The 24818-nt window shown below is 45.8% G+C and overlaps 1 protein-coding gene and 1 non-coding gene across 3 annotated transcripts in view; both read right to left on the bottom strand.

Annotated features, from left to right (window-relative positions):
- Nucleotides 1-24818, bottom strand: part of LOC145358620 (insulin receptor-like) — a 253370-nt gene that overhangs the window by 70014 nt on the left and 158538 nt on the right. For both annotated transcript variants that reach the window (XM_080212829.1, XM_080212830.1), the window contains exon 3: nt 15294-15615. In XM_080212829.1, the coding sequence (XP_080068955.1) occupies nt 15294-15615 (322 nt within the window). The remainder of the gene's footprint in view (nt 1-15293; nt 15616-24818) is intronic.
- LOC145358935 (U2 spliceosomal RNA) lies at nt 1272-1463 on the bottom strand. Its single transcript, XR_013889529.1, has one exon. It is a non-coding gene; the product is annotated as a U2 spliceosomal RNA (small nuclear RNA).

The raw sequence follows: 24818 nt of genomic DNA, 5'->3' as shown, positions 1-24818 counted from the left end.
AGAACATAAGAAATAGGAGCAGGGGTAGGCCATCCAGCCCTTCGAGCCTGCCCCGCCATTCAATAAGATCATGGCTGATCTGTCGTGGCTCAGTTCCACATTCCCGCCCTCCCCCCATAACCCTTAATCCCCTCGCTTATCAAAAACCCATCAACCCGCGTCTTAAAAATATTTAGCAAGGCAGCCTCCACCACCTCAACGGGCAGAGAATTCCAGAGATTCACCACCCTTTGAGTCAAGAAGTTCCTCCTCAACTCCGTTCTAGCATGGCCAATTTAGCATGGCCAATCCACCTAACCTGCATATCTCTGGACTGTGGTTGGAACAGTATGAAGTCACACAACTTAAAGTCCAATAGGTTTATTTGGTAGCACCAGCTTTTGGAGCACTGCTCCTTCATCAGGTGAATGAAGGGTTGTGTTCACAAACAGGGCATATATAGGCACAGACTCAATTTACAAGATAATGCTTGGAATACGAGTCTTTACACGTAATCAACTCTTTAAGGTACAGACAATTCAAGTGGAGAGAGGGTTAAGCACAGGTTAAAGGAGTGAGAATTGTCTCAAGTCAGGACAGTTAATGAGATTTTCTAAGCCCAAGCAAGTCGTGGGGGTTACAGATAGTGTGACATGAACCCAAGATCCCAGTTAAGGCCATCCTTATGTGTGCAGAACTTGGCTATCGGTCTCTGCTCAGCAATTCTGGAAACCAGAGGACCCAGAAGAAACCCACACAAACACGGGAAGAACATACAAACTCCACACAGTGACCCAAGGTTGGGATCCAACCCGAGTCCCTGACTTTGCAAAGTAAGGTAACTGCAAGATAATCTTGTTCTTTGCCAAGTCCTTTGAGGTATAAGTATCGCCCCAGAAAGCAGGAAGAACGCCCCTGCTCTGCGTCACAACAATGCCGTGAGATCTACTAGGTGCACCTGAAATCATAGGCAGAACTTTGGCTCAATGTCTCATCTGCAAGGTGGCACCTCGACATTGCTGCACTCTCAGAGTACTGCACCAAAGTGATTTCTGTGCTCAAGTCTTGGAGTGGGACTTGAATTTGGGACTTTCTGTACCAAGGTGAGAGTGTAGCAACTGAACTATGATTGAGCAGTAAGGCGCAATAAAATAGATCTGGAGCCAAAGGAAGAGATTTATTTTTATTCCAATTCAATCAAATCAAGTCCAATTCAGAGTCTCAACAAGTTGAGACATTCCCGATCCAAGCTGACAAGACAGGGCTCTCACCTCCCGTCTTGGGCTTGATCTACATGGTCCAAGCTGATTGGAGTAGGCATAGCTCCTCCTCCAAGGCTTGATCTCATTTGCATCTTAGCCAAACGACCGAGATGCCACTTTTAAAAATTGCTTCAAATGAAACTAAAATGTAACCTAATGACTTCAACCAAGTACAGCATGTCGATACTACACTTGATCTTAGCCAAAAGGCCGAGAAGCGATTTTAGAAAGAATGACTACAAAAGCTTGATAAAGCAGTGTATTTTTAAAGGAGGACATCAGAGTTTATTACTGTCACAAGCAGGCTTACATTAACACTGCAATGAAGTTACACATTTTGGGACAATACAGGCAATTTAGCATGGCCAACTCACCTAACCTTCATATCTCTGGACTGTGGTTGGAAACTGGAGCTCCTGGAGGAAATCCACGCAGACACAGGGAGAACATGCAAATACCAGACAGTCATCCAAGGTCAGAATTTAACCGGGGTCCCTGGCCACACTCAGGTGACTGTTCGGATATACTGAGGGAGAATTTAGCATAGCCAATGCACCTCACCACCACGTCTTTCAGACTGTGGGAGGAAACTGGAGTACTCAGGAGGAAACCCACGCAGACATGGGGATAACGTGCAGACTCACACAGATAGTGACCTAAGCCGGGAATCGAACCTGGGTCCCTGGCATGCGAGGCAACAGTGCTAACCACTGTGCCACCGTGCCTCCCCCAGGAAACCAGAAGCAGAGGGCTCTAGGAAGGAAATTTCAGTGCGTGAAGTCATACTGGGCTGAAGGCAGATCTCCCAATGATGAAGTAAAAGGTGGAGAGGTTGTAACAGGGGCTTAAAGTCAGAGTGAGAGACAGTTCAGTATGAGAAAAATAATAGGATGGGGGTTGGAGTATGAGTTAAAGGCATTAACTTTTGTTGAAATTGCTGCTGGTAGGCCTGCTGATTGCTTTAGCTCTGCTGAGGTGGGTTGGGCGACAGATTAAATTGCTGCTCCAATTCTGACGTTTGGTGCTGCTAAAAATCAACCGAAAGCCTTGATCATGAAAAGACTGTGCAAAAAATATAAAAATAAACCCCTCCCATCTCACCACCATCAGCAGTTCATTTTGGAAACAACAGCAAGACATTAACTAGCAGTTAACGTCACCAACTGGTCAACAACTCACTGTACATGCTGCAGCCAATAAAAAAGGAGTCTAAAAAAAACTCGATTATGTAAGTAGGCAAGCTTGCTCAACAGATCAGACCTGTTCCTAAGAAGGAGATGTTCCTGTCTGACTTTCACAAAAGCAGATTAAACTGTTCTATAGTAATACAACTGGAACAGCTCCAAAAGGACTGATGCAAATCGGCAGCTTTGCAAACCCCAGTGGTCTTAAACATACAGAGGACGGGACTGCTCGTAAAACCAGGACCACAGCTGCAAACATTCTTAAAACGAGTGGAAATCCACAAATTTGGATTTCTCCATGAAGCTCTTCCTCCAAAGCTCCTCTGTGGGCTAGAATTTGACTCACCAGCCCTTTCCCAATTTTCCTTTGCACCCCCCCCAAGCACATTTTCTTCACACCTTTGTGAAGTGTGGGGGTGTCTTCCTTGGATTAAAGGTGTTATATAAATCCCAGGATATGGGCAACACAGTGGCACACTGGTTAACACTGCTGCCTCACAGCGCCCGGGACCCGGGTTCTATTCCCGGCTTGGGTCATTACCTGTGTGGAGATTGCACATTCTCCCCATGCCTGGGTTTCCTCCCACACTCCAAAGATGTGCAGGTTAGGTGGATTGGCCATGCTAAATTGTGCCTTAGAATCATGGGGACTAGCTAGGGTAAATGCGTAGGGTTATGGGGATAGGGCCTGGGCGGGATTGTGGTCAGTACAGACTCGATGGGCCAAATGGCTTCCTTCTGCACTGTAGGATTCTATGATTCTATGAGATGCCAGTTCCTTGTGACACCGGGGAAAAGGGTCAGCAAGATGATTTGCAGGTGGTTTTTACAGATGGGAATCGACTGGAGAAAGACAGCAAGTGAAATGGGTGGCGATAGCAGCAACACATTCAGCAATGGTTGTGAAGTTGATGGCGCAAGCACATATTCACGTCCATCTTCTAATCCTTTCCCTACAATCTTTAGCCAGCGCACAGTTTAACTTAAGACAGTGGCGCTGTGGTTAGCAATGCTGCCTCACAGTGCCAGGGACCTGGGTTCAATTCTCGGCTTGGGTCATCTCTGTGTGGAATCTGAACATTCTCCCCGTGTCTGTGTGGGTTTCCTCCAGATGCATCGGTTTCCTCTCACAGTCCGAAAGACATGCTGGTTAGGTACACTGGCCATGCTAAATTCTCCCTCAGTGTACCCAAACAGGCCGAACAGTGTGGCGACTAGGGGATTTTCACAATAACTTAATTGTGCTGTTAATGTAAGCCTACTTGTGACAAATAAATAAAACTTGAACTTGAAAAAGGTTGGTTTCGCAACAGCAGCTCTGGCTGAAGATTGCTGGTCTGATCAGAGTTTGGTGGTTTTGACTGGCCAAGCACCCTTGAGTTCAATTCTGTAAAGACAGCATAGTGAGCTTGCGATGAGAGCTGGGCTATAGTTATCTAATTCTATCAGATAGGTTAGGTTCATGGAATCAGTAAAACCCCACTTAGCTTCCTCCCCACAACTCCCTGCAAAGAAACAGAAGCGAGCCTGGAGGTTGGTTCAATCCCAGTCTTAATGGGGATTAGTTCCTGCCCTTGTTTTACAGTTTACACAGATGTTAAAACCAGAACTTGGCTTAAATTAAGGCTGTTTAGACACAAACCACAAATTAGCTAAACGTTTCAGAAGCAACAATGCCCGCAGGACAAGATGAATGCAATTACGGGCAGATGGAATCTTCCTTTCCATAGATGTGGGAATGGAGCAGAACAACACAATGAACTTTCAAACAAGAGCGGGGAGAAGGCTGCCCAGGCAGAGAGTGTGCACGGGGTTAATTCAGCACGCACTGGAAGTCAGAACGTGATGCCATTCACCACAAGGCGGTTACACTGCGATTCCTCGCAGAGATAGTTACTGTTCTCAATGGGGAGCTGCCAGGCAGAAGCTAGACACATCTCCAGAGGGAAATTAAATGAAAAACATCATCTCAATCCAGTATCAAACCAACCCTGCGTCAACAGACATTCAGGAACACAGCTCAGCTACAATCCCCTTCCAGGGGAAACATTTTTTCCAAATTGGACAAATTTGCAACATTTCTTAGAATTAGCAATCCATAGAATTCTACAGTGCAGGAAGTGGCCATTTGGCCCATTAAATCTGCACCAACCACAATCCCACCCAGGCCCTATTCCTATAACCCCTCATATTTACCTTGCTAATCTCCCGACACTGAAGTTAATTTAGCACAGCCAGTCAACCTAACCCGCACATCTTTGGACTGTAGGAGGAAACTGGAGCACCCAGAGGAAACCCATGCAGACACAGGGAGAACGTGTAAACCCCACACAGACAGTCACACGAGTCAGGAATTGAACCTGGGTCCCTGGCACTGAGAGGCAGCAATGCTAACTGCTGTGCCACCATGCCACCCCTTTCGCACTTATGCACAGCAAACTGGGAGATACCACAGAGTCACCCACTGGAGGCCTGGAAGGACCAGATGGCATAAAAGTTGGGGGTCACCATAACCTTCCCTGCCACCAGGTGCAGGTGTCCCCTGTGCCACGAGGTGCCAGGTCCATGAGCCAGAGCCCGAGGCAGCACAAGGCATCCAACAGCATATCAAAGGACATGTGGGTCCTGTACCCTGGGTGTCCATCACAGTCATATACTGGCTCCGTATGATGGCCCCCCGGTGTGGCCTCAGTACATCCACTTGAGAGTTTTTGCTGCAAAACTTGAAAGAATCCCAACTGACATTCCTCCCTCAACCACACCACTGGAACACATTAACTGCAGTAAGAAGTCTGACAACACCGGGTTTAAGTCCAACTGATTTATTTGATAGTAAACCCACAAGCTTTCGAGGTTAAAATCTTCATATGAATGGAGAGTTCATATGAATGGAGGTTAAAATCTTCAGGTGAATGGAGAGTTCTCAATGGAGAGAATGAGAACTCTCCATTCACCTGATGAAGAGTTTAACCTCGAAAGCTTGTGAGTTTACTATCAAATAAATCAGTTGGACTTAAACCTGGTGTTGTCAGACTTCTTACTGTGTTTACCCCAGTCCAACGCCGGCATCTCCATATCATGACACATTAACTGGTCACTTATTTTACGGTTAATGCGATCGGAAGGTTGAATCTTTACGCTGCAAGCTCCTTTCTCACACCTCTCCGTCCATTACCTCATTTAAACATTTCTTAAAACTATTCACTTTTGATCATCTGACCTATCACCTCCTTACGTGGCTCTGCATCATACTTTGTTTCGAAAAGCTCCTGTGAAGCACCTTGGGTCATTTCATTACGTTAAAATAAATATAAATACAAGTTGCAGTTGTGTTGTGTTTATGCATTTCCGTGCATAAACTACCGGTACCTGTTTCCTAAATAACAATAACCAAATCTGAAGAGTATGAGAACGTGAAAGATGTTCTATTAATTCAAGTTCTTTCTTCGGGTAGAGTTAACTACACAGTGGTTAGCACTGTTGCCTTACAGCACCAGGGACTTGGGTTCAATTCTGGCCTTGGGTCACTGTCTGTATGGAGTTTGCACATTCTCCCCACATTGGTGTGGGTTTTCTCCAGGTGCTTCGGTTTCCTCTCAACCTCCAAAGATGTGCGATTCAGGTTGATCGGCCATGCTAATTGACCCTCATGTCAGAGGGACTAGCAAAGTAAATGCGTGGGTTTACAGGTCATGATGTGGGTATGCCGGCGTTGGACTGGCGTAAACACAGTAAAAAGTCTGACAACACCAGGTTTTAGTCCAACCTATTTATTTGATAATATACTCGCAAGCTTTCAGGGTTAGCCCCTTCGTCAGGTGAATGGAGAGTTCTGGCCTCAGACAGAGCATATAAAGCACAGACAGTTTAGAGATTACTGATTAGAATGCGAATCCTTACACCTAACCTGCTGTTCAAGACCTGAAGTGGCTGATAATGTGAGTGGAAGGAGCACTGATCACAGTTTAAAGAGATGTGTATTGTCTCCAGACAGTATAACCTCACTCACTATACTGTCTGGAGACAATATACTGTCTGGGTTTACAGGAGCAGAGCCTGGATAGGATGTGGTCAGTACAGACTCAATGGGCCAAATGGCCTCCTTCTGCACTGCAGGGATTCTATGATTCTAAGCCGAGCACTACAGCATTGCTAACACTTCACGTTACAAACCATTTTCACTCAAGATCCCTGTGAAAACCTCGAACCTCTTTGCTTCTGACTATTCCCCAGCCCAGACATGTTGGATCACTGGTATAAATTCCTCATCACCCCCTTCCACCCACCCTCCGCTCCCACACCAAATAAACACATTGTATCAGTCCCAAAAGTATAGCCTTGTCTACAATGCTTCCCAATCTTAGAAAGAGATATGACAGCAACCAAATTCCATTCTTCTGAATTTAAAAATATAAATTCTAATTATCATTTGAAAACATGACAAGTTATGAAACATTCATTCCAATAAAAACCACACTGACTTTGCTGATGCAGTGCTCAGCCACACCAGGCTGCTCCATTTGGATTATCTTTGTAATTCTTTGAGTTCAATTCCACCCCCCACCCAATATTTACTATTCTTACGGCACTGACTCTGGTCAGGGTCCAGTTGCGAGTGAGACTGGTACCTCACCCAGGTGGCCATATCTGCTTCATGAGTGAGCAGACTGATGTGTCTCAGCACCGTTGCCTCGGAGTCAGAAGACTCCAGAGACTGGAGGACAAAATCTCAGTTGACACAGTGCCATAAAGAGGGGATGCTGCACCTTTGGAGGTGCCATCTTCCAGACGATGCGTTGAAATGAAGCCACCTGTCTGTCCTCCCAGCTGGACACAAAAGACTTTATGAGAAAAAACAAGGGAGTTCTCTGATGTGCTAGCCAGAAGTTATCCCTCAACCAACAGAATGTTTTTAAAAAAACACTGGTCATTGTCACATTGCTGTTTAGGAAAGTTTGAAAGTTTATTTATTAGAGTCACAAATAGGCTTACATTAATACTGCAATGAAGTTACTTTGAAAATCTCCTAGTCACCACACTCCGGCGCCTGTTCGGGTGCACTGAAGGAGAACTTAGCATGGCCAATGCATCTAACCAGTACTTCCTTCGAACTGTGGGAGGAAACCAGGGCACCCGGAGGAAACCCACACAGACACGGGGAGAACGTGCAAACTTCACAGTGACCCAAGCCAGGAACCAAACCCGAATCCTTGGCGCTGTGAGGCAGCCGTGCTAACCACTGTGCCGCCTGATGGGAAACTTTCTCCCACGAGAGTGTGTTCTGTCTGAGGCCAGAACTCTCCATTCACCTGAAGAAGAGTTTAACCTCGAAAGCTTGTGAGTTTACTATCAAATAAATCGGTTGGACTTAAACCTGGTGTTGTCAGACTTTTTACTGTGTTTACCCCAGTCCAACACCAGCATATCCACATCAAAACTTTCTCCCCCCAGGGAGGGAAGCTTTCACCATTAAAACTATGTTAAGAGAATGTTCTTGGCTGTGAAGTCCTTTGGAATGGTCTGAAGTTGTGAAAGGCGCTATGTAAACTCAAATCTTTAACACTGGATTTCAGCAAATGACAAAGGAAATGGAACATGTGGAATTGGACCCTTGGCGATTGGCTGTGGTTTTCTTTCAAAATGCGAACACATTTAACCAGGATATTATCATGCAGCACATTGCGGTGCCACTTTGCTCTGCCTTTACTCAGTCCTTTGCCTTCTTTTCCTTTGCCAGACATGGTAATTCTTCACTCAGATGCCCTGGATATCATCATGCAGTTCTTTGCGGTGCCGCTTAGCAAGAACCAAAGTCAATTTGTCCCCTCTCTACCTCGGGATGGCTCTCAGCATCTGTTAACTCAGGGCAGATCAGGAATTGAAACTCTTGGGCTGCATGAGCCAGAACCACACCAGGCACCGATTTTCCCCATCAGCTTAGCTTGTAATCATTCTGTAAAAAATGCTAAAAGAATGACTATTCCCTTGCTGCCACACCACCCAATTAAATGTAATTGACAGTTCTGTATATGAACCTTTATCATAGGCTGGATAAGATACGCTGTCATCTCACAAAAGATAAAAGATTTACTAATTTCTGATGTTGAAAGTGAAGAAAACTCAACAGGGATCAACCACAGCAGTAAGTTAAGAATCTGATGCTGGTTGTAGGGATAAAACTAGTTTATGTTGCCAGCTGTAAGGATACTGGAGCATTAATTCACAGTATAAATCTGCTTTAATTGGACAGCAAGAGGCAACCATAATCAAATCAGGACACAGCACCTGTGGGAAATAAAATCTGTAGAAAATCTGCAACCAGACTAGAACACAAGACAGGTGTTAAACACCAGTAGGACATTATGCAGAGAGAAATAAAGGCTTCCCATTCACTTCAAATCCTCACCTACTCACCCACCGCCTTGGTGAAAAGACCATGCCACGCTGGGGTTGAGACACCAACTCCCTTCCGACTCCTCTGCCAAAACCCAAGGCCTCGTGCATGAGTTCACTTTATCAGATTTGCAACTCATCCAACCACAGGAAGAAGTCCAATTCTGTATTCAGCAGACACATATACCCACAGAATTCTCACCAGATGCAGTAGCTAATGGGACCCCTCGATGATTTCCCCACTCTTTAGCCAAGGGGAATGGCAGTCATTTAGCACTTCCTACCACCCACCACCCCTACCCCACTCACTCGCCTCGCACCCCACCCCCCGCTCACTCACTTGCCTCGCACACCCCCCCTGCCCACTCACTCACTCGGCTCGCCCCCACCCAGAAACCCCCCCCATCAACTCACTCAGTCACCTTACACAGTTTAATGATTGGATGTGTGAACTCTCCGGTACTGGATGGCTTGATTTTAACATTACTGGCCAGGGTAACACAAGGTCCTATAGAAACTACCAGAGTATAAAGGGCAATGTATATTTTTAAAAAAACGCACAAGGAACTATCTTTCCTTTGTGTAAAGGAAAAGGAACATTTGATATTGATACAAGCTCTGGACTTTGTTATGTAGGAGCTCCATAGCTCCAGCTCTCCTTCAGCAGTGCAATTAAGGTCATAGACATTACACACTGTCGTTGCCAACAGCACTCTGATCAGCCAGCAGGAGCTGTCTATCGCGTAGTTAAATAACCCTCACTGATGAGGCACCTATTTAGATGGGTATTGCCAGCTGGAGGTTGATGCAGAACACGAAGCCTGCCAAATAAAAAAAAAACTCCATCCTCAGCTGACCCATGTCACAGATGGCGCTGTCTCACTGATCTAAACTATCTCAGTGCAAGATAAACATATCTCCAGTTTTCATAGAATCCCCACAGTGCAGAAGGAGGTCATTCAGCCCATCTGGTCTGCACCAACTTTCTAACAGAGTGTCTTAGCCAGGTCTTCTCCCCTGTCCTATTCTGGTAACCCCATACATTTACCTTGGCCAATCCACCTCACCTAAACATCTTTAGATGCTGTCTTGTATCTGGTCTTGTCCAGTGAGGTTACACTGAGATTTCATCTGAAGCAATTTTTTAAAAAGACATTTTGTCTAAGATGAAGCTCAGATCAAGCCCAGGATCTTGGATCTTGTTTGATTGAGCTCAAGATGGGAGGAATGGCCTGTCTTGTCAGCTGGGATCTGTTGTGAATTGGATTTTGAATAGGAATAAAGAACCAAAAAGTGCAGACAAAAGGGGGCATTTTAGAATGGCCAATCCACCTAACCTGCACAGCTTTAGGCTGAGGGAGGAAACTAGGGCACCTGGAAGAAACCCACGCAGTCATGGGGAGAATGTGCAAACTCCACACACACACACACACACACACACACACACACACACACACACACACACACACACACACAAAGCCGCGAATCAAACCCGGGTCCCTGGCGCTGTGAGGCAGCAGTGCTATCCTATTTATGATCCCCTCCATTGGTGGGATGATAAATAAGCTCAAGCTTGTGTTTACAGAAATTATTAAGAAAATAAAAATTGTACTAGGGTTTCAACAGGTCCAACCCTCCCCCGTAACCTCAATAGTTAATGGATGCTCCAATAGCCTGATAACAAATGGTGTCAAATTCAGCTGCAAACAATATGGGCAGCAGCTGACACTGCTCTAGATCAAAGCACACAAGATAGAATTGGGGCTCAAGCCTGGCAGATATCAGCCAGTTGTATCTTGGTGCAAGTTCCACCATCAGAGAAACGGGAACTCATACGCTGCATATCCTGACCACACACTCAGCAAACTGCTACTGCCCCCACACCACAACAGACTGCTAAAAACACAAAGGGGAGAAAAGTATCACCTCTTCCAGTGCTCCTGACAGCCACTCCAATAACCAGGAAAAATCAAACCTTGCAGCAAACAGGATGAGCACCAGAGGGTGATGAGAGAAGCTACAATGGAGCAGCGAGACGGCTGCGGGCCGAGGCGGAGCGAGGCGGCCGCGGGCCAAAGATGGGGGGTGCGAGACGGCCAAGGGTGGAGGGGGAGCGAGGCCAGCTTTATATCAAACTTGTGTCTCTGACAACAGAAGTGTCTCTTCTCTCCATCATTTTCACAACATTTTCAAAACAAACAGCAACTGAGAACCAAAACACAGCAGGTTTTCCTGGCCATCGAAGGGTTAAGGAAACAGATTTGGGAAATTTCAGAATGACACTGTTTCTAATCTTTCTGTCTGAAAGGAGCTGACTGCTTGATATGATGGTCTACATTGAACTGGTCACTCCCATAATCCAGAAATAGAACATCTGGGTCACCAAGACATATCTGGTTTGTGCAGCTCTGTATGAATGATTGTTGGTTTGGTTTAATAACAACAGCCGTGCGTTTAAAGCAGAATCTGGAAAGGGACAGTCTGAGAGAACATGACATACAGCAAGCCAGGGCATTACTGCTGTTCCGCCAAAAGATTGTACTTTCTTCTTTCAAGGAAATACAAGCATTTTATTTTGGAAAGCTGTTGATAAATTATTCCCAGTATTTCACATGTTTGCACCCCCTCCAGGTCAGCTGGACAAAGACGACTGATTCTTCATAGGTCAAATCCTCTTAGAATCATGGAAATTTCAGCAAAGAAGGCAACCAACTCTAGACATTTTCTTCAGCTGCTGCAGTCTACTCTCATCCCTGCTCTAACCCATCGAACTTCCCTCGTTGCTCTTCTCACTACCTCTCAATAACTGTTCCCTCTGCATATCAAGATTCCCTCTCACAAGGCAGAAGGTTTCATACTAAAAGTTTAATCCGAAACATTACTCCGAATTGTAGTAATTCGGAGTATTACTACAGTATTAGTGGTTAAAATATGACAGGGTACAAGCACCGAGCGGTGTGTGGCAATCAGGACCAAGGTTAATTAATAATTCCACATGGGAGGGGCAGGGAAGAGTGAGAGCGGGCGAGCGCAAAAGGGGGCGAACATGAGAGCGGGCAAGCGCGGGAGGCGGCGAGCACGAGAAAGTGAGCAAAAGAGAGAGACAGAGGTTGTGTGTGTGTGTGTGTGTGTGTGTGTGTGTGTGTGTGTGTGTGTGTGAGAGAGAGAGAGAGAGAGAGAGAGAGAGAGAGAGATAGAGAGAAAAGAGTGTGCCAGGTTGGGATTTGAACCCAGATTTCCAGAGTATTACCCTGTAGTTCTGGATTATTAATCCAGTGGTTATTAATACCACTTCGCCACAGCCCTCCCATTTTGTGTGGCAATGAAATTAAAGGTAAAATTCTGAGACTTTACTCTGGAAAAGCATGACATTTTCCTTCCCCCATTTGGAATTGCGCTCATCCAGGCAAGTGAAAACTATTCCATCACAATCCTCACTTGTAGATAGTGAACAGGCTTTAGGGAGTCAGGAGATGAGTCATTTGCCGCAGAATTCCCCGCCTCTGACCTGCAAATCTTACTCTGCAAATGTAGCCACAGGCTTTTATATTTCGGGTTATAGAATCATTGAATCCCCGCTGTGTAGGAGGCCATTTGGCCCATCGAGTCTGCACCGACAACATCCCACTCCAGACCCTATCCCCACAACCTCATACATTTGCCCCACAAAGCCCTCTAACCTACACATCCCGGGACATTAAGGGGCAATTTAGCTTGGCCATGTGGTGTATGTGCATCCACAGTGCTGTTAGAGGGGGAACAATAGCTGGGATTGCTTCTCTCCTATGATGGTCTGACAGCTTCACCTCTGACCCAAACTGCCATTTATGAGTCAATGATGAATTAGCACACATGAAAAGGCCCAGCTCTTTCATTTATCCCTCATGCCGTCCCACCGTTTGCAAATAGCTGTTGCCGAGTTCTGAAAACAGATATGAGCTCACTTCAACTTGTCAAGAGCATTCACATGAAACAAAAACCAAGAGGAACAAGAACACAGTATGCATTTCTAAATCCAAAATGTTTAGAATCAACAAGGATAGCAATTTGTCTTTATATAGCTCCTTTAAAACGGGAAATGTCCTGAGACAGTTCACAGGGACGTCACAGTGGCACAGTGGTTAGCACTGCTGCCTCACAGCTCCAGGGACCCGGGTTAGATTCCCAGCTTGGGTCACTGTTTGTATGAAGCCTGCACATTCTCCCCGTGTCTGCATGGGTTTCCTTCGGGAGCTCCGGTTTCCTGACACGGTCCGAAAGACTTGTTGGTGAGGTGCATTGGCCATGCTAAATTCCCCCTCAGTGTGCCCAAACAGGCACCCAAGTGTGGCGACTAGGGGAAATTTCACAGTAACTTAATTGCAGTGTTAATGTAAGCCTAGTTGTGACACTAATAAATGAACTTGAAACAAATAAGCAATCCAATGAATTGGATGCCAAGGTAATATAGGAAATATAAGGCAGAGAGATGTGGCCAATAGAAGGTGGGGAGAGACGCGTAGGCCCAAGATGGCAATCCTGGGTCACAGAGCCCAGTAATCTCCAATAGTGAGATAACTGAAGGAAGGGCAATACACTGGTGGCTGGAGTCAGTGGAATGTGGGGCAAGGTGAGCCAAGAAGACTATATATAAGATGCAAATTGATGAGGTGATTAAAAGGCAGGGATGAGAATTTTAAATTGCAGACACTGAAGGAGCATTAACATGGTTTTGTGGAAGGGAAGTTGTGTTTAACTAACTTATTAGAGTTGTTTGAGAAAATAACAAGCAAAGTGGATAAAGGGGAATCTGTAGATGTCGTGTACTGGGATTTCCAAAACGTGTTTGATAAGGTTCCCCATGAAAGGTTACTACACAGTTCTGGTCCCCGCATTACAAGAAGGATGTGGAGGCGTTGGAGAGGGTGCAGAGGAGGTTTACTAGGATGTTGCCTGGTATGGTGGGGAGGTCCTATGAGGAGAGACTGAGGGATTTAGGGTTGTTTTCGTTGGAAAGAAGGCGGCTAAGAGGGGATCTTATTGAAACATATAAGATGATTAGAGGTTTAGATAGGGTGGATAGTGATAGCCTTTTTCCTCGGATGGAGAAAGCTAGCACGAGGGGGCATGGCTTTAAATTAAGGGGGGGATGTCAGGACGGATGTCAGGGGTAGGTTCTTTACCCAGCGGGTGGTGAGGGATTGGAATGCCCTGCCTGCTGCAGTTGTAAATGCGTCTAGTTTGGGGGCGTTTAAGAGATCTCTGGATAGGTTTATGGACGAAAAGGGATTGGTATAGGCTAGTGGGTCATTGTTTTTGTAACTGGTCGGCGCAACATCGTGGGCCGAAGGGCCTGTTCTGCGCTGTAATGTTCTATGTTCTATGTTCTATGTTCTACACAAGGTAGGACCACGTGTTGCAGGAAGCAACGTGTTAGCATGGCTAAAGGATTTCTTAACTAACAGGACACAGAAAGCAGGGATACCTGGGTATCTTTCAGGTGGGTCCTTATTCGTGCTAATATGCTGCCCTTTGACACCAAGTTTCTGGTTGGTAAGCTGTAATTAGTGGGATGCCAAAGGGGTCAGCACTCCAACTATTTACTGTCTAGATCAATGACTTGGATGAAGTGACCAAATGTATGGCAGCCAAACTTTCTGGTAACACCAAGAAAATAAGCTGTCAAGAGAAGGTAAAGAGCCCCAAAAGGGATATAGATGACTTGAGTGAACAAGCCCCTGCAGGGACTTGATACAGTGGACACAGGGAGGATGTATCCCCTTGTGGGGGAGACTAGGGGGCACAGTTGAAGAATATGTGGTCTCACTTTTTGAAAAATGGAGATAAGAAAAAATCTTTCCTCTCAGAGGATTGTTAACGTGTGGAATTCTCCTCCCGAGGGAGCAGTGGACACTTGGTCACTGAATTTATTCAAGGCTGAGATTCTTGATTGGCAAGGTTTATGGGGAGTGATGCTACAACCACAACTAGATCAAATGGTGAGCAGGCTAAAAGGGCCGAATGGTCTACTCCAGCTCTTATGTTCCTATATTTTCCTATTTGTATTATTAACACAATTCTGCATAATGATTTTTCAAGAAATCAATTATCTATCGATAATCAGGAACCATAAGTAACTTGCTCATCCACCTCAGTATGAATTAAAGCTTATTTACTGGTGTCACAAGTAGGTTTACATTAACACTGCAATGAAGTCACTGTGAAATTCCCCTAGTCACCACACTCCAGCCGGTGCCTGGTCGGGTACATTGAGAAAGAATTTAGCATAGCCAATGCACCTAACCAGCACATCTTTCAGACTGTGGGAGGAAACCCGAGCACCCAGAGGAAACCCATGCAGGCACCGGGAGAATGTGCAGACTCAGCAAGACAATGACTCAAGTCAGGAATCGAACCCAGATCTCTGGCGCTGTAAGGCAGCTGGGCTAACCACTGTGCCACCGAGCCATCCATTAGCACTTCATGATGTGATTACCTGGTGGTGTTCACTATGTACCCCGAGGGGCACTCGGGCATGCACTCTCCATTGTGGATGACGTATTGGGTGTTCTCAGTCTCCTTGGATTGCTTGTTTTCGTTGTGCAGCGTCTGACAGAAGGAGAAGGTCACGCAGCGCCACCCCTCGAACTTGTAGGTGCCAGCAGGGCAGTCTGGTATACACACGCCGTTGTAGTAGTAGTGCCGGCAAGCCACACATTTTGCCGCGTTGCCAGGTTCCGTGCAGCTGCCCAGGCATTCGTCATGACAGCACATGCCACTGGGTGTACAGGCTTTCCGACCACACGCTGCAGAACAGACTGCAAGACAGGACAGGAAAAAAAAGAAAAATAATTTAATTTAAAAACAACTGGCCTTTACACAGAGTCTCCTGTCACAGCACTTTGTACATGAACCCTTTTCATTATGGACGCAGACGAAGCAGCTCTTTTTGAATCAGCAATATCCCAGAAACAGCAGAGATAGCAAGTTAACTAGTCCTGGTGAAGGTGGTGAACAAATAGTTAACATAGTTAAACATCCCAAACTATTGTCAAAGGACCATGATCAGACAAAGTCTGACACCAAGGAAACATTCGGAAAGGTGACCAATAGCAATTTAAAGAGATATGATTTAAGGTGTGTCTAGATTTAAAAGAGGATAGGGAAAGAGAAACAGAGGAGGGGTCAAGCAGAAATCCCAAAAGTAAAGGCAGCAGAAAGAAGTGGAGGGGAGGAAGGAAATCAGGAATCCAGAGAGGTCAGAATTACAGGAACACAGCATCCTTGGAGGGTTAAACAACTAGGGGAGATTACCACTTTGAGACATAATTTTTTTTTAAGTTTATTTATTAGTGCCACAAGGGAAGGCAAGGGCCTAGTGATATTATAGCTAGACTATTAATCCAAAAATTCAGCTAATGTTCTGGGGACCCAGGCTCGAATCCCATCATGACAGATGGTGGAATTGAATTCAATAAAAAATATCTGGAATTAAGGATCTACTGATGTCATGAAACCATTTTTGACTGTCAGAAAAATCCATCTGGTTCATTAATGTTCTCACCCAGTCTGGCCTACATGTGACTCCAGAGCCACAGCACTGTAGTTGACTCTCAACTGCCCTCCAAGGGCAAATAAAGATGGGCAACAAATGCTGGCCAGCCAGTGACACCCATATCCCATGAATAAATTTTAAAAAAAGTAGGCTTACATTAACATAAGAACATAAGAAATAGGAGCAGGAGTAGGCCATCTAGCCCTTCGAGCCTGCCCCGCCATTCAATAAGATCATGGCTGATCTGTCGTGGCTCAGTTCCACATTCCCGCCCTCTCCCCATAACCCTTAATCCCCTCGCTTATCAAAAACCCATCAACCCGCGTCTTAAAAATATTTAGCGAGGCAGCCTCCACCACTTCAACGGGCAGAGAATTCCAGAGATTCACCACCCTTTGAGTGAAGAAGTTCTTCCTCAACTCCGTTCTAAACCGCCCCCCCTTTATCTTGAGGTTGTGCCCCCTAGTCCTACTGTCCTTTCTGAGCGGGAAGAGTCTCTCCACCTCTATCCTATCCATCCCATTCATCATCTTATATGTCTCAATGAGATCTCCCCTCATTCTTCTAAACTCTAACAAGTACAAGCCTAGTTTATTCAGCCTCTCCTCATTGCTCAACCCCCTCAACTCCGGCATCAGCCTAGTAAACCTCCTCTGCACTCCCTCCAAGGCCAAAATATCCTTGCGTAAGTACGGCGACCAAAACTGCACACAGTACGCCAGCTGCAGCCTCACCAATGCCCTATATAGCCGCAGCAAGACCGCCCTACTTTTATATTCAATCCCCCTCGCTATGAAGGCCAGCATCCCATTCGCCTTCCTGACCACCTGCTGCACCTGCAAGCTGGGTTTTTGCGACTCATGCACAAGGACCCTGAGGTCCCTCTGCACCGTCGCCTGCTGCAGTTTTTCTCCATGTAAGTAATAATCCTTCCTACCATTATTCCTACCAAAATGGACCACCTCGCACTTGCCAACATTAAATTCCATTTGCCAGTTCCTGGCCCATTCGCCCAGCCTATCTAGATCTTTCTGTAGACTCTCCACACCCTCCGCGCAATTTGCCGTTCCCCCAATCTTGGTGTCATCAGCAAATTTCAACACGGCAATGAAAATCCCCTGTCGTCACACTCCTGTTCAGGTACACCAAGGAAGAATTCAGCATGGCCAATGAATCTAACCAGTCAATTGGACAGTGGGAGGAAACCGGAGAACCCGGAGGAAACCCACACAGACACAGGAAGAATATGCAGACTCCACATAGACAGTGACCCAAACCAGAATCGAATCCAGGTCCCTGGCACTGTGAGGTACAATGCTAACCACTCTGGCACTATGCTGCCCTAAGTTCAGAACTCTCAGCCTGGACACAGGGAAAATGACCTAAACTTCAATCAAGGCCACATGGCCTTTAAACCCCACTCGAGTAGGTTTTGGTTTTAAGTGAAAAAGTGCAGTTTTGGTCTATGTCCCTAACTGATCCTTTAACTGACATTACTAACACAGAATAACTAGCCTTCATCACATTGCTATTTGTGGGAGCTGCTGTGCACAAACTGGTTGCCACATTTCTTGCATTACAACAACGACGCCAAAGAGATCGGGAATCTGGTGAACGGGTGCGGCAACAATAATCTCTCCCTCAATGTCACCAAATCAAAGGAGATAGTCTTTGATTTCAGGAAAAGTAGTGGAGAATATGCCCGTCTACATCAACGGAGACGAAGTGGAAATGGTCGAGAGCTTCAAGTTTCTGGGTCACAAGATCACCAACAACCTGCCCCGGTGCCTCCACGCCAATGGTGTGGTTAGGAAAGTCCATCAATGCCTCTATTTTCTCAGAAGGCTAAGGAAATTTGGCATTCAGCTACGACTCTCGCTAACTTTTACAGATGCACCATAAAAAGCATTCTTTCTGGTTGTATCGCAGCCGGGTATAGCTTCTGTTCTGTCCAAGGCTGTAAAGAACTACAAAGGACTGTGAATGTAGCCCAATCGATCACGCAAACCTGCCTCCCATCCACTGATGCTGTCTACACTTCCTGCTGCCTTGGCAAAGTAGCCAGCATAATTAAGGACCCCGTGAATCCCAGAAATACTCTCTTCCACCATCTTCCATCAGGAAAAAGATACAAAAGTCTGAGGTCTCATACCAACCAACTCAAGAACAGCTCTCTCCCTGCTGCCATCAGACTTTTGAATGGACCTATCTCATATTAAGTTGATCTTTCTCCACACCCTAGCTATGACTGTAACACTACATTCTGCATTCTCTCCCCATGTATGGTATGCTTTGTCTGTATAATGTGCAAGGAACAATGCTTTTCACTGTACACTATTATGTGGCAGTAAATCAAATCAATCCAGAAAGTGCTTAATTGACTATAAAATGTATTGAGATGTTCCGATGTCATGAGAGGTGCTGTATAAGTTCAAGACATTCTTTCCTTATTGCCTTCCTCTAATTGCTGTTAAGAAGTGCACGTATACTTTGGAATACACTTAGCTGCATTGCCTCCACTCCTTGAACCTACCTCGGAGGCACACTCATCTGGTGCCTGTGGAATTGCACACTCCTGACAAGAGTTAGCACTATCAGTGCAAAAGGAGAATTGTTTTTCAAGTCACATACTGCAACAGCTTTGCAGAGGAAGGAAGAGGAGGAAATCATTCTAGCCGACAAATATCTGCATTTGAGTGACCCTGGAGATGGATGGATTGGTGGCATAGTGTTTAGCACTGCTGCCTCACAGCGTCAGGGACTCGGGTTCAATTCCCAGCTGTGCAGTGTCTGTACGTTCTCCCCCTGTCTGCGTGGGCTTCCTCCTGCTGCTCCAGTTTCCCCCCAGCATCCAAAAATGTGCAAGTTAGGTGGATTGGCCAAGCTAAGTTGCCCCTTGTTGTCCCAGATGTGTTTGTTAGATGGATTGGCCATACTAAGTTGTCCCTTAGTGTCTCAAGATGTGTAGGTCGGATGAATAAGCCATGGGAAACGTGTGGGCTACAGGAATAGGGTGGTGGAAAGGATCTGGATAAGATACTTTGTCAGAAAATCGGTGCAAACTTGATGGGCTGAATGGCCTCTTCTGCACTGTAGGGATTCTGTGAGATGAAGTGTGTGGTGTCCCACGTGTACTCTCAGGATCTTCCATAACTGACGGGCTTAAGCACTGGAATGTCTTATGGATACGGAGAATAACATAATTTAATTATGCATTTCTTTTTGTTAAAAAGTTTATTTTATATTCAAGGTACTGTTTGAATCGTGCCAATTGAACAAAAGTAGAGTGTGTGTAAATTTGTTCTGTTTGTTGTCGAGGCTGGACAGTGTTCTGGTTATGGACTGTGTGGGGAAAGAAGGCACACTTACAAACAAAACGACAGCACACACATAACATTTTGTGTATACAAAGAATAATGACAGGCTCCCAGCCTAAGAATGGCACAATTGTGACACATTTATATGACAGCCTAGCCCATTGCCAAATGTGAACAAAGCACCAGGTTAACTTATCGGCTCTGATAGAACATAAGGATGTACATAGCGACACTGTAATGAGAATCTAAATGTGTCTGTGGTACTTACAAATACTATGTCCTTTGTTAAAACACTGACTGCCTCAGGGTATAATGACTTGTAACCCAATCTAGAGATTTGGCCATATATTACGTGTATCATAACACCAATCTGTTCAGTAAAAGCTAAACTGTAATTAAGGGATTTTTTTTACCCTTTTGAAAATACAACAGAGGCGTGTTCCTCTTTGCGGTTTTGCTGGGTTATGCTTTTTATCCGTTTGTGCTTCCAGGTTTTGCCACTTTTTGCCCCGGGAAGATTGTTTGGTTCGACAAGCCACAAAAACCAGCTTGGCAATTCACAGCCAGTAGCAGAAAGGGTCACCAACAGTTGACTTGTAAAGAAAGCCACAATATTCCCAGTGCAGCAACGCCAGTGCAGAGCAGTGACATCCAGGAACTGGGACAAGAGAGGGGAGAGAGGTGGAGGGGTTTCAAAAAACAGGAATCAAACCATCCAGGGTTCCCATCCTCAAATCACAGCCCGTTTATTTGGACTGGAAATCACAGGTTCATAGACAGCAGGAGAGAGCAGGGCCAGCTATGACATCATCGCTGGCCAAATAGCCAGCCTATTGTCCGTGCTCCAACACCAAGAAAAGCAATTACATACAGCACCTTTGTCACTGTATCAGCAAGATACTCCAAGAGGGGAGAAAATTGAACCAGATGTGGTTGGGGGAGGAGGCGGGAGAGAGAAAGTCCAAAAAATTTTCAGGATACAAAGAATAGCATTTAATAACTGCGCCTTCAGAAAACTTCAGGACTTTGGCACCCCAAAATATCAGGTGTGACCTACTCCATACATATGGCAAAGTATCTCAAGAACCTGACGAAATTGCAAACCATAAAAACATATTTAAGTGCAGCTCACACCCCAGATTTTACACTAACCGCTGGAGCTCCAAATTGGGACCTATTTTGATTCTGCAAAGCCAACGGATATTAACTAACTCATTGCAATACTGCATGTCACACAAAAAGCATTCTAACAGCTGACAACATACATTTTGACAACGGTGGGAAACTGGTATTATTGGATCGGTCGCCTGTTACACACCCTCCCCCACAATCCACCCCAATTCTCATTTCCACTAACATCACAGGGCGGCATGGTGACACAGTGGTTAGCACTGCTGCTTCACAGCACCACTGACCCGGGTTCAATTCCCGGCTTGGGTCACTGTCTGTGTGGAGTTTGCACCTTCTCCCCGTGTCTGCGTGGGTTTCCTCTGAGTGCTCCGGTTTCCTCCCACGCTCCAAAAGACGTGCTGGTGAGGGCACATTGGTCATGCTAAATTCTCCCTCAGTATACCCGAACAGGCGACAGAGTGTGGCGACAAAGGGGATTTTCACAGTAACTTCATTGCATCGTTAATGTAAGCCTACTTGTGACACTAATAAGTAAGTTTTAAAGGAGTGGAATGACTTAGGGTCATATTCATTAGAGTTTAGAAGGGTGAGAGTGGACCTCATAGAAATTTATAAAATTCTAACAGGATTAGTGTCTGCTGACCAGGGGATTTTCATAATAATTTCATTGCTGCCCCTCATCACGAACACAGGGTGCGAAATTTCATGGATGCATCCTATAGTTTGCATACTAGAGTACACTCTCTCCGCTGCATGGGGAATATTCACTTCACTGTTGTTAACTACTTTTGCCCTTTTTAATAGAAGGGGAAAGCAAGAAAGGTGGCACAAATTGTTAAAAATTGTGCACAAAATTATAGAAACATAACAGACATAGGAAGATAGGTGCAAGAGGAGGCCATTCGGCCCTTTGAGCCTGCTCTGCCATTCATCACAACCGTGGCTGCTCTTCCAATTCAACAGCCTATTCCTGCTTTCTCCCCATAATCTTTGATCCCATTCACCCCAAGTGCTACATCCAGCCGCCTCCTGAATGCATTCAATGTTTCGGCCTCAACTACTTCCTGTGGTAATGAATTCCACAGGCTCACCACTCTTGAGTGAAGAAATGTCTCCTCATCTCTGTCCTAAATGATCTACGCCAAATCCTCAGACTGTGACCCCTTGTTCTGGACTCCCCCGACATCAGGAACATCCTTTCTGAATCTACCCTGTTTAGTCCTGTTAGAATTTTATAAGTCTCAATGGGATTCCTCCCCTCACTCATCTGAACTCCAGCAAAAACAATCCTAACCTCCCCAAACTCTCCTCATACATCAGTCCCTCCAGCCCTGCAATCAGCCTGGTAAACCTTTGCTGGTTTTTGTGAAATTGAAAGAGAAAAGTTTTATTTTTTGAGTTACAGGGGAGATGATGCTGATTTTAATTCGAGTACGGCTCCACAAGGAACAATCATGGCACCATCTGCCCAGGCAGCATTTATAGGGAGAATCTGGGAATAGCTGATACAGCCCAGCTCAATCTGGATCTGCTTCCACATACCTATGCAATTTCTTCTGAAATCAGTGAATAATAAGTGAGTGGCCGATTCTGCAAAGTCCCCTATCTCCGTGCCCCCGCTAACCCCTCCCTCCTTCCTACCTCCCCAAGTCCTGTTCTAAGTTCCAAAAACAGCATTAACTGCTGCCACACTGGAAATGGAATAAAACAGGGCTTGAACAGGAGAACTGTCCCAGTCTGGTGACTCCCAAAACACACGCGATAGTGCAAGGGGCCTTTTAATATGAGCCAAAAGTTTTGAGATTTAGTTATACAGAAGCACCAAATGAAGTAGTTAAACAAACATCAAACTGGTTACGGCAAACTGAGTAAAAACCGAACCCCGCTTTCCTTCCTAAATAAGGCTCTGGTCTGTCCGGTCGGCGACATGTAAAAGAACCCACTGCACTATTTAAAGAGGAGGTGCCCTGGTCATAATTCTTCCCTCTAATAGCATCACTGAAAAAGAAAGGCTGACTTGTCAATTATCACACTGTGGTTTCTGCGAACTAACTGAATGCAAAATGACTGTTGTGCTCATCGATATAACAGCAGCAATTTGGGAAAGTGATAAATTTCACATGAAGGGATTTGCAATGTTACATATCAGATAAGGTGCCGCAAAAGGGCAGATTCCACTGACAGGTCAGTTGATTGTTACAACACATTCAGTCTACAATGGGACCCTGTTATTAATGAGGCTGCATAACCCCAAGTCTTCTTTGCCAATTAAATATACATAGCTCAACACAAATTGAAAATGGACATTGGACAGAAGCGCGACAGACTGGAGGGGCTGATTGTGGACAAGTCCCCAGGACCGGATGGAATGCATCCGAGGGTTCTGAAAGAAATGGCGGAGGTGATAGTGGATGCCTTGGTGGTTATTTTCCAGACGTCGCTGGATTCCGGGGAAGTGCCGGAGGATTGGAAAACGGCTAATGTTACGCCGTTGTTTAAGAAGGGTGCCAGGCAAAAGGCGGGGAATTACAGGCCGGTTAGTTTAACGTCTGTGGTAGGTAAAATGTTAGAATCCGTCATTAAGGAGGAAATTGCGAGGCATCTTGAAGGGAATTGCTTGATAGGGCAGACGCAACACGGTTTCATTAAAGGGAAGTCGTGTCTGACAAATTTACTGGAGTTCTATGAGGATGTGTCTAGGGCGGTGGATAGAGGAGAGCCGGTGGATGTGGTCTTTCTGGATTTTCAGAAGGCGTTTGATAAGGTACCTCACAAGAGGTTACTGCAGAAGGTCAGAGGACATGGAGTTGGGGGTAGGGTGTTAGCGTGGATAGAGGATTGGTTGTCAAATAGGAGGCAGAGAGTGGGGGTCAATGGGTGCTATTCGGATTGGCGGTTGGTGACTAGTGGGGTGCCCCAGGGATCGGTGCTGGGGCCTCAGCTATTTACCATTTATATAGATGATCTGGAGGAGGGAACCGAGTGTAGGGTGTCGAAATTTGCTGATGACACCAAGATTGGGGGAAAGGCAAATTGTGCGGAGGGTGTGGAGAGTCTGCAGAAGGATCTAGATAGGCTGGGCGAATGGGCCAGGAAATGGCAAATGGAATTTAATGTTGGCAAGTGTGAGGTGGTCCACTTTGGTAGGAAGAATGGTAGGAAGGACTATTACTTACGTGGCGAAAAACTGCAGCAGGCGACGGTGCAGAGGGACCTCGGGGTCCTTGTGCATGAGTCGCAAAAACCCAGCCTGCAAGTGCAGCAGGTGGTCAGGAAGGCGAATGGGATGCTGGCCTTCATAGCGAGGGGGATTGAATATAAAAGTAGGGAGGTCTTGCTGCAGCTGTATAGGGCATTGGTGAGGCCGCAGCTGGAGTACTGTGTGCAGTTTTGGGCGCCGCACCTGCGCAAGGATATTTTGGCCCTGGAGGGAGTGCAGAGGAGGTTTACTAGGCTGATACCGGAGTTGAGGGGGTTGAGCTATGAGGAGAGGCTGAATAAACTAGGCTTGTACTCGTTAGAGTTTAGAAGAATGAGGGGAGATCTCATTGAGACGTATAAGATGATGAATGGGATGGATAGGATAGAGGTGGAAAGACTCTTCCCGCTCAAAAAAGACAGTAGGACTAGGGGGCACAGCCTCAAGATAAAGGGGGGGCGGTTCAGAACGGAGTTGAGGAGGAACTTCTTCACTCAAAGGGTGGCGAATCTCTGGAATTCTCTGCCCGTTGAAGTGGTGGAGGCTGCCTCGCTAAATATTTTTAAGAAGCGGGTTGATGGGTTTTTGATAAGAGAGGGGATTAAGGGTTATGGGGAGAGGGCGGGAAAGTGGAACTGAGCCACGACAGATCAGCCATGATCTTATTGAATGGCGGGGCAGGCTCGAAGGGCCAGATGGCCTACTCCTGCTCCTATTTCTTATGTTCTTATGTTCTTAAATTACTGCAGATGCTGGAATCTGAAACCAAAAGGGAAAATACTGGAAAATCTCAGCAGGTCTGGCAGCATCTGTAAGGAG

Source organism: Carcharhinus amblyrhynchos, chromosome 26, assembly GCF_965287045.1.
Source record: "Carcharhinus amblyrhynchos chromosome 26, sCarAmb.v2.hapA, whole genome shotgun sequence".
NCBI lineage: Eukaryota > Metazoa > Chordata > Chondrichthyes > Carcharhiniformes > Carcharhinidae > Carcharhinus > Carcharhinus amblyrhynchos.
Note: the sequence above shows the minus strand (reverse complement) of the source record. Positions and strands in the feature narration are given on the sequence as shown.